The sequence below is a fragment of the Cydia splendana genome, unplaced genomic scaffold (assembly GCF_910591565.1).
Source record: "Cydia splendana unplaced genomic scaffold, ilCydSple1.2 scaffold_116_ctg1, whole genome shotgun sequence".
In the NCBI taxonomy this organism is placed as follows: domain Eukaryota; kingdom Metazoa; phylum Arthropoda; class Insecta; order Lepidoptera; family Tortricidae; genus Cydia; species Cydia splendana.
The window spans coordinates 92,607-103,514 of NW_026946841.1; the positions used below are offsets into that span (position 1 = coordinate 92,607).

At 40.4% G+C, this 10,908-nt stretch overlaps 2 protein-coding genes across 2 annotated transcripts; both read left to right on the plus strand.

The window, feature by feature from the left end:
* The first annotated feature begins 5,894 nt into the window (after positions 1 to 5,894).
* Positions 5,895 to 7,241, plus strand: LOC134805459 (uncharacterized). The gene has a single exon (XM_063778762.1). It carries the CDS (start codon positions 5,895 to 5,897, stop codon positions 7,239 to 7,241), a length of 1,347 nt encoding a protein of 448 aa, XP_063634832.1.
* Positions 7,242 to 7,416: 175 nt separating this feature from the next.
* LOC134805460 (uncharacterized) lies at positions 7,417 to 9,117 on the plus strand. The gene has a single exon (XM_063778763.1). The coding sequence runs from the start codon at positions 7,417 to 7,419 to the stop codon at positions 9,115 to 9,117; it is 1,701 nt and encodes a 566-aa protein (XP_063634833.1).
* The last annotated feature ends 1,791 nt before the right edge of the window (positions 9,118 to 10,908 follow it).

Sequence of the window (10,908 nt, forward strand, 5' to 3'; positions counted from 1 at the left end):
AAAAACGCTTTTATTCTTTATTGTGGTTATCAGATCACAATTTTATCGTCACGCCCCAGCAGGGAACGAAGGGAAAGTTCAGATATTTAATTAAAATACATAAATACCTACTAAAATATGTGTTCCGCAATAATTGAATTATTTTATTATATTCTAATATATTGCGCTGACACGCTAGCGGCGTCCTACGTCCCATCGACCAGCAGGCGTGCTGGCGCGGCGGCGGACACTCGGGAGCGTCAAAAGGTAGCCAAGTACAGCTGTCTCGGCGCCCAATACGACTTCGTCGCGTTTGGCGTCGAGACGCTTGGTTCGTGGGGCAGAGGCGCACAGATGCTCCACAGGGAGGCAACGGGCGACCCCCGCGCGGGCAGCTTTCTCGCGCAGAGAATTTCAATTGCAATCCAGCGCGGGAACGCTGTCTGCGTGTTGGGCACCCTCCCGAGGGCACCAAATTTTGATAGGTATTTTTAATTTTTAGTTTTAGTTATTTTAATTGTAGTTAGTTTTAGTTGAGGGAGGCAACGGGCGACCCCCGCGCGGGCAGCTTTCTCGCGCAGAGAATTTCAATTGCAATCCAGCGCGGGAACGCTGCCTGCGTGTTCGGCACCCTCCCGAGGGCACCAAATTTTGATAGGTATTTTTAATTTTTAGTTTTAGTTATTTTAATTGTAGTTAGTTTTAGTTTTATATTCTTATTGTTTGTCTTCTAATATATTCAGTATCCATTAGCATTTTAATTATGTTTATGTTTAACGAAGATATTGAAGCTTCAATTAATAGCTATTTCGTTCCACTGTGTAGCGTTTATCGATATATAACATGATTAAAATCGACTTTTCACATCCCTAAAAGAGCACACATGGGCCATTTTATTTAAAGTTGTCCCCTACACTTTTTTTTCAAAATTGGGATTTTTTGTGTTATTTCTACTCAGAATCATGTGCTCTTTTGATCCTAATAGGAGAAAAAAGTGTCCAAAGATTTCCATACATTTTTCGATCTTTCCATTCCGAAACCGCCATACAAAGTCTATGAAAAAATGGTAACGGAATGGGAAAAAAACCTTGGGACACTTTTTTTCTCCTATTAGGATAGAAAGAACTCGTGATTCTGAGTAGTTCATCTTGTCAACAGTATGGTTGTCCTTTTTTGACAAATGGCATTGTTAAAAGAGCGAGGAGAGAGAAGAGATACTAGTTGCTGCGCCGTCAAAGTGAACAGACAACGTTGGGGCCTTGCAAGTCACGCACACGCAAGCCGGTGTGCAAAGGCCTTTAAATGTCAAACTTCTATGAAATTATGACGTGTAAATAACACTTGCACTGCATGGGCTATCAAAATCGCTGCAAACTTTCCTTGGTCCAACTCTATTCGACTTTTCGAAGATATCTATCACTTTTTTGTAGGTAGTTAACTGTTACTATATCCAGCATTACTTACCTTTTTATTACATAATTAATATAATTATGTTACGAGTATAATATTTGAGGTTGTCATGGTACCCAGTGTAAATAAATAATTATGTCAGTAGAAAAATAGAACTTTAATTTGCGAAAAATTATCAAATATACTTGGTCAAGCAGATCTTGTCAGTAGAAAAAGGCGACAGATTTGAAAAATGTAGGCGCGAAGGGATATCGTCTCATAGAAAATTTGAATTTCGTGCCTTTTTCTACTGACAAGATTTGCTTGACCATCTATATATTACAAATAGGTAAAAATACTTAAATGTAATGTATCGTGTTACCGCGCGTCGGTAACATTAATATTATGTGAAAGAAAAATGTATTACAGTTATTAAAATTAATAAGACATCGCTAATGCTATTATCCGTATGAATATATTTATATATTTTTTTAATATCAAACAGCTTCAAAAAATATGCGTCAAACGAAACGCATTCAGAGGGCCTACTGCGAACCACGTTCGACGTGTTGCCTCCCTGTCGCACTTACGTACAAATTTACAAGTGCGACAGAGGGGCAACACGTCGAACGTGGTTCGCGGTAGGCCCTCAGTACGGGCAAGTACGGGTATGGTCGAAGCGCCATCTCACGAAATCTATTATCAACATTGAGGCAAGACGAGAGCATGACGATAGTTGTCATTCAAACCCGTCAGATGACATTAATACAGAATCACACTTATTGCAACCATTTGCAACATTTGACACTACTAGAGACATCTGCTGTACTTTTGGGAACTAAATATAAAGTCACGCTACTCAATATGGCGATTGCTCGTCCTAGTAGACTAGTCCGTGGTCAGGGTCATATACTCATTTACAGAATAAAGTGGATTATCCAATAAAAGGACTCTCAGTTGACGTTCAAATGTTTCGTCAGATGTTTCCGTTCGTAATTCAGCGGGTAGACGCTCGTAGTATGTCGGGCCGATTACTCGCGGGTTTTTGCATGAAAGTGCCATGCGTCGCGGCACTGCACTGTTCTGAGTCTCCCCGTGGATCTGATTATTTTGCCCGTGACCTCAACACGTTTAAACAGTGGCAAGTTTTTTCTAACGAACATCAATACTTCGAATATGTATAGTGAGTAGTGCGACATTATTCGATTTTGCTTAAATAGTTCCTTACAAGGGTGCCTGGGTTTAACTCCTGCCAGTAACCGTATCGCACGTTTCTGGAGTATTAGTACGCGATTTGCATCCGTGGAATTGCCCCAAATAACCGTACCATATGACTGTCGCGAACATGCGAACCGGCTAATAGTTGCCAGCGTCATGGAGTAGATGGCGCTCGCAGTCATGTTTAAGTTAAATAACCGCTTCTAGGTTATTGTGATTTTTTAGGACAAGACAAGAGGGTAGACGCCGAACGATAGTAAGAAAGGGAGGTTATGTGCGAACAGATATACGGAGGGAGAATTTTGCTTTGGGGATCAATTCAACGGCTTTCTTATGGTGTTATTAGATTAATGATGTGCCTCATGTAAATTGTGACTAACGTATATCAGTATTCAGAGTGAACAGTGATCCGAGGGAATTGTTGATGGCTAATATGAACTTATGGTAAACTTAGTGTGAGGAATGGGGTCGCTATAAGGGGAGGTTTGGAGGCGACTATGAGGTTCAAGAAACCAGGTGGATAATCAGGTGAAACTTATTTTATATGCAGGTAATAAAGTAGGACACCAGCAATGAGTGAATCGTCATCTCACTAACGTCCAGGCCTCATATAGATATGTAGTATGATACATATCGCTAACCAGTATCAGTAAAGGCATCATCTCATTCGATAGGTTAACAAGTATGGTGAGCTTGACGACATGGTGGAGGTGCTGGGATTTTATGCACATGCACTGTAATCATCATCAAAAGTAACATATGAAAAGTCAATTTATATATGCACGTACAACTAAAGAGTTACATTTTTTGGTTTGTTCAGTTCAATTTAATGTTTTATTTCAGGCATGAAATGAAGCCCATATTTATGTAATCATATTCTTGCAAAAACGCGTTAAGCAGGCGAATATGTTAGTGGTTCACCGGAGCACATATGCAATTAAGTGCCTACATTTTATTGAACATTCTTGCTCTTTGATATACAAGAGATTGCAAATGTCAGTAAATATATATATAGTTTATAAAAAATAGGTACCTATCTAAATACAAAAATTTCCTTGGTAAATTATATAAATACAAAATTGTTTCAAAAAATTCTACTTGGAATACAAAATACTAAAAAGCTCGCTTTAATCTTTGAAAGCAGTGTGTTAATCAATCAGTCCTATAGAGTGCAAATTTGGAGTTGATTCCTCATGTTAAGCAGTAGAATGGAATTTCAAGTGATGGTTTTGAATGATAAAAATATTTGAAAGCATATGTTATATATTTAACGTTTTACAGTCAGTATTTGTCACTGGTTGATGTGATAAAAATGTTTGTGTCACCAGGGCAGCAAAGTTTGTTTTTAACCCACGTGCCTTGAAACCCTCGCAACGCTCAGGATTCCAACATTTCTATGTTATAAGAATGAGAGAGTGGCTAAGATTGTCACATCAGAAAAGATAGCACAATATGGGTATGTTTACTATAAATTCTATCAGAGAGGTATTTATAATCAGTTTTTAAACACTAACCTTCAACAAGAGCCATGGAACTGCTTAAGTCTCAGATTTCATTACGTTGAAACCAATCATTACGTACATTTTTCATTAAACATGTCTAAAAACGTGGGTGACGAAACGGACATTCAACTCAAGTTTTAACGCCCTAAGCAGTAGAAATTTACACTTATCAGCAATAATCCTGAACTGAAATATATATATGTCATGTATCAAAGAAAAGGTGAAGAAGCTCCAATGGCAATATTTGATAAAAGTAACTAGATTTTTTCTCAAAGTTGTGAATAATCTTATTGTTCTCTTAAATATCATATGATTGGTACCGTTACCATACCTGCTCATGCCTAACAAGTTTAAGTTGAACAGGAGGTTTATATATAATCTATATTTGGGTGTATGTTATGATTATGTTCACAAGAACATGGTTTCATTTTGATATTTATTATGTTGATGATGTAGTTGACAAGTTGCTTTACTTGTTTAGTTTTAGTTACCTGACCAATCTTTGATAAAATCATGCACTAATAAAAATTTACGACATTTTGAAAAATAACAGTCTTGAACGATTCACGGTTAAGGGAAAGGTAATCACGGTCTATATAAATATATTTTGAATTAAAATTTGCTGGTCGATTTGTGAACCAGAATGGATCCTTTCAAACAGCGACTTTATCACCTGAGCTAGAAGATTCAAATTATGCAGTTGATCAACAATTTAACATTACTAATTATATTTGTTTTTAAATTGGGTTCTTAAGTGACGATTATGACATTTTTCGTAATTTAATTAAATGTAAGACATAAATGAAATCGCATAAATGATTAGATCTGTTAAAATAATTATATGCGAATTTTTTGGCATCCATGCCTTTGCAATTTTGTTTGTAACGTTGCATGAGTTAAGATCTTAATATTAAAATAATAAGAATCATAATCTCACATTCATTGTTCTGTGTGGCCGAATAGTTTTAGTACCAAATTGAAAGTTTATTTTTAATGCGGGTAGTTGATATTACTTATGGCTTACCAACTGTTGTTGCTTACAAACCAGTTTAGGTCTGACCTCCGATTTTGTATATATTCTATTACATCGGTATTTCGTTAAATTGGTGGTAAACAATATTTTGTGATTATGAAGTTCCACGCCAAGTTAATTATTACTGGATTGCATGCTTTTCTAGAAGATGCATTGCTTGCAGAATACCCGCTTCATCACAAATTATCAGCTCAGCCATGATTAAACTAGTCGTGAGCGCAAGTGTGGTGAAATGACAACAATTTATACTGCGTATCTTTTCATGAAACGAATGTATCATGTTTAACGTATTAGCCTTATACTTATATGATCAATATTTTTACAACAACACAATATTCTTTATTAAATCCTGTACCTGTATTCGAAGCCTACAAACATAATGAGAGAAGCATTTCCGTTTCCAAATAGTATCAGACATAATTTGACTACATTTTCCGGTATCCCTACCACCCCCTCCACTGCCAGCCTGGCGAGCCAGACATCTTGGATGGAGCTGCTCGTCCCTTGCCTCATTAGCGTTTTGTTTCCCAACGTGAACGGTCGTGGTCTAAGACGTGCCCGTCTTGACCCAGAGAACAAAGTCTTTTTGAATATAAACCGTTCATAACGTATAGTATCATTAAATTTCTTAATTTAATCTTTAGTTCTATTGTGTTCTATAACGGTTATTGCCGTTCGATATTTAAAAAGTAAAATTTTAACGGTTACATTTCCGGTCTAACGAAATTTTAAGATTGTGCTTTTTGTTTTAATTTGATTTGCTTGCAGCAACAATGAGTGGTCAAGGTAAGGACCCCGTGAGAAATCGATCAAGACAAAGGAATGATTCGGAAAGCTCGAGTTCGTCATCAAGTTCGAGCAGTGATTCGTCTGCAAAGAAAAGACGTCGTCATAAAAGGCGGAATCAATATTCAAACAATGAGGTGAAAAAACTGGCAAAGGAGGTAAGCGAGTTGCGTAAATTGTTTTGCCGTCCTGTTAGCAGCACTCCAAACTACCCGCCAGCCGATAATTTAAATTTTATCGATCATGATGTTAGTGGCGATTTGTATGACGACGTGTTGGCCGATGCTAATGTTGGTAATGATATTGTTGTCGATCAACAAGTTGCCGCGGACGCCCCTGCCCAGTCAAAGTTTTCTATAAATTTAGAAACTAGCGTAAAAGCACCTGCAATTCCAAAAACACCCGATAGTTATCTCGAAGCTTTGCAAAAATTAAATCGTTTTACTAATAAAACGTGGACCGATGTGCGTTATCTGGATGTTCAAAAACTGTACACGCATTCTCCCGGTTTTGTGGAGTTAGAAACCAATGAGGAAGTGCTAGCTTATGATACATCTAAATCATTGTCACATACAGAGCGATCGTACGCTGCGCTTACTTTTGCGTTGTTAAAGCAAAAAGAAACGATTGAGAACAATATTCGTGAATTCCTTGACTGGGCACAGGGCTATAGTCAATTGACGTTTGCATCAATCAAAGAAAAACTAGAAGGACTTTTCGATACAGGTGAGTTTCATAAGGTGTCCGTTGATGCTTTACAACTTGTGTGCGGTCACCGAGCTGATATAGTTGAACAGAGAAGGGACTTGATACTGCGGGCAGTGCGGGACCCGCTCGACAAGTCCAATTTACGGAAAATTCCACCTGCTGCTACCAACCTGTTTGATCCTCAACCTTTCGCAGCCGCACTCGAGAAGGCTGGAGGCGTTCGCAAGGCTTTTTGGCCTAAACCAAGGTCATCCACCAGTGCCCCTGCTGCGCAAGCAGGTAGCAGTGGAAATGTGCATCGCCCCGCGCAGGGGTTCTTTGCTGCTAATATGCCTGCGCAAGGCTATCAATATTCAAGTAAGAGGCGTGGCCCTCCTCAATACACACCCGCGCAGGGTATGTGCAGTCATTATCCCACGCAGGGACCAGGTCCCAGCAACTGCCAACATTGTCCTGCGCAAGGAACAAACAATGGTGGGGATCAGAGGGCAAATCAACGCCGCGATAACACCACTTATCGTCCCCGAAACTGGCGACCTAATAGGAACGGGCGCGACACCCGTGGCAATAAGCGGAGTGCATCCCCTTCGTACAAGGATAAATCTAATAAGCGAAGGCGCTTTTGACTCGAGGCCCTTCCAAGCAGGACAGCTCCAACGTTTTTACAAAAAATGGAAAGATCTACAAGCACCGCCTTTCATTTTAAAAATAATTCAGGGTTATCGCATACCCTTTTTAACAAAACCGCCTCTCATAGCACCGCTTCAAAACGAGAACTATGCAACACAGGCATCGCCGGAAATGTCTGCGGTGATTCAGGAATTGAAAGATCAGGGCGCCTTGGAGGCAGCCACCACGAGTCCAAGCTTTTTATCAACAATGTTTCTGGTGGAAAAGGGGGATGGCTCCAAGAGGCCCATTTTCAACCTTCGGGCCCTGAATTTCTACGTCCGAACCAAATCGTTCCGCCTGATAAATGTTGTCAAAATACAGGATTTTGTACAAAGCAGGGACTGGCTTGCAAAGATAGACCTGTCTCAAGCATATTTTCATATCCCGATTGTGAAGAGTCATCGGAGGTTCTTGCGCCTTGTTTACCAAAACCAGCTGCTGCAGATGACGTGTCTCGCATTTGGCTTGAGTTCGGCACCAAAAGTTTTCGCTTCAGTTACAAATTGGATCGCTCAAGTACTGAGAGAGCGTGGATTGAGAATCCTAGTTTATCTGGACGATTTTTTAATAGCTCACCAGGATCCACATACTCTCCAGATCCACATAAACATGGCGACGCAACTGCTACAAGAACTAGGATGGCAGATCAATTGGGAAAAATCCATCTTAAGTCCCAGGACACGCCTCGAGTACTTGGGTATAATATGGGATCCATGGACAGACCAGAAGAGTCTTCCCGAAAAGAAAGTTCTCAAAATATTGAGGTTCATAACAAAGCTTGTTCACCAACAGGCTGCAAATCTCAAAGAACTGCAATCCTTAGCAGGGATGCTGAACTTTGCAAGCTTCGTAGTACCGAGAGGTCGCCTAAACTTTCGTCTCATACAGAAGAGAGTCAACCAGCTTCTGTGTCAAAACCCGAAGAAGCGGGTTTTGCTCCCCAGCGAAATATTGTCCGAATTGGACTGGTGGAAGGCCAATTGTCGGAACACATCACCTATGCAGATCCCTCCACCAACGCATTATTTGACAACCGACGCATCGGATGTCGCATGGGGAGGAAAATTGAACAATGCGCACTTCTCGGGTCTTTGGACTGCAGCCGAGAAGAAATTACACTGCAACCAAAAAGAACTACTGACTATTCTCAAAATTCTGCAGCTAAATCAGTGTCAAGATCTATACGACGCTTCACTTTTAATTCAGAGCGACAACCGGACTGTGGTAGCATATCTGAGAAACGAAGGCGGTACTCGGTCGGACATGCTTATGACCTTAACCTACAAGATATACCAGTTTCTGGATATGTTTCGCATTCAGTTACGTATCTACCATCTTCCAGGAATATACAATGTCGAAGCCGACCACCTTTCAAGGCTCAAGGTACTCCCCGAGTGGCATCTGCTACCAAAAGCCACGTCACCAATCTTCCGCAAGTGGGGAACTCCTCAAATCGACCTGTTTGCGTCCCGGACGGCGCATGTTGTAGCGGCGTACTGTTCACTGGATCAGACCGACAATCAGGCGCTATTTTGCGACGCTCTGAGCCTAACGTGGAGTTTCAAACTAGCATGGGTCTTTCCACCCCCATGTTTGATACCCAAAATCCTACACCACCTAAATCAGGCCAAAGGAGTGTACCTAATGGTAGTCCCCAGGTGGGAGAGAGTCTTTTGGCGCGCGGATCTGAAGAGTCGAGCCGTGGGCCCCCCACACACGATATGGAACCTGAAAGACGTGCTAGTCGATGTCGCCACCGGTCTTCCTCCGCCGAAAGTAGATCAAATGACTCTGGAGGTCTGGAAGTGTGGGGGTGGTCGAGGGACTTAGAAAGCTGGTCTAGAGATCAAAAGTCCTTGCTATTGTCGGGTTGGCGTCCTTCAACTATAAAAACATATTCGGTTGCTTGGAATAGATGGTGCCGCTGGGCTCAAGAAAATAATATCGATTATTCCGCACCTTCTGGGTCACAGCTAGCCCGCTATTTATCGGACTTGTTTCAAAAAGAGGGCCTTGCATACAGTACGATTTTAGTGCATAAGTCAGTGGTGTCGTCGCTATGTAACGTTAATAGCTCGGAAGCACTAAGTTCGCACAAACTTGTTAAGCAAGTTCTGAAAGCTATAGCCCTGCAAAAGCCTAGAGATCCAAAACCACCCATATGGGATGTTTCAAATTTAGTGTCCTTTATGGCTTCTAGGCATATCAAATCCGATAATTTTTTCGATGTGGCTAGACAGACGGCCACTTTGTTGTTATTATGCTCGGGTAGAAGGGTCCATGACCTTACACTCTTATCAATAGACCCCGAACACATGATTGAATCCGAAGACTGCATCACCTTCTGGCCTCGGTTCGGGTCTAAGACTGACTCTGCAGATCATAGACAGTCAGGTTGGAAGCTTCTTAGTAACACACAGTGCTCTGCCGTCAACCCAGTTTTTTGGATAAAACGACTAATAGAACTGTCACAACAAAGACGTCTTGCTTGTAAGAGTCAAAATCTGTTTCTTACTGTAAATAATGCTCCAAAGGCCGCTTCACGGACTGTAATAGCCGGTTGGGTAAAGAGTTTATTACGTGACGCCGGCATTAAGGCTACACCAGGGAGTGTTCGTGCAGCAGTAGCCTCCAAGAATTGGTTAGAGAATTTTCCAATAGATAAAATTCTAGAACAAGGAAATTGGCGTTCAAGAGACACATTTAGATTGTTTTATCGTCGAGAAATAATGAAATCAAATCATCCATCACGTGACGAAAATATTGTCAATTTAAGCAATTTGTTTAATTGTTCATGATCATATCATAACGCTTTATGATTTATATCCACAGGAAATTATTTATGTGTGAAAAGTAATTTGTGCCTATTAAATTACAATAATTAAATAAATAAAAAATGTTCTATTGATTACACAATGGTTTAAATTATGTCACCCTACCACTACCTAGAGCTTGCAATTTTATATACCCATTGGTATATAATGATTGTAATGGGTTTCGCAAACCAGTGTCCTTCTAGCTAACTTGTCATCACATTAGCGTTTTACCTTCACTGCCAGGCGATAACAAACACGTCTCATTATGTTTGTAGGCTTCGAATACAGGTACAGGATTTAATAAAGGCGTTTTACCTTACAATAAAACGCTTATTAAATACTTACCTTATTCGAAGCCTACAAAATAAGTCCTGCCTGGCGCATACTGAGCCGCAATGAGGCAAGGGACGAGCAGCTCCATCCAAGATGTCTGGCTCGCCAGGCTGGCAGTGGAGGGGGTGGTAGGGATACCGGAAAATGTAGTCAAATTATGTCTGATACTATTTGGAAACGGAAATGCTTCTCTCATTATGTTTGTAGGCTTCGAATAAGGTAAGTACATATTTAATAAGCGTTTTATTGTAAGGTAAAACGCCTTTATTGCTCACCAATATGTAAAGGAACTTAACACATATCACTTATACTATGGTGCACAACGGGCGGTCTTATCGCTAAAAGATTGATATCTTCCAGACAAACAAACCAGGCTATTATAATGGTATGTTTTGCGGATCCATATTTTCACTGGGCTTTAATCAGAACCATTGAGTTTAATTAAAAACTCGAATTTAACACTCACCACGTT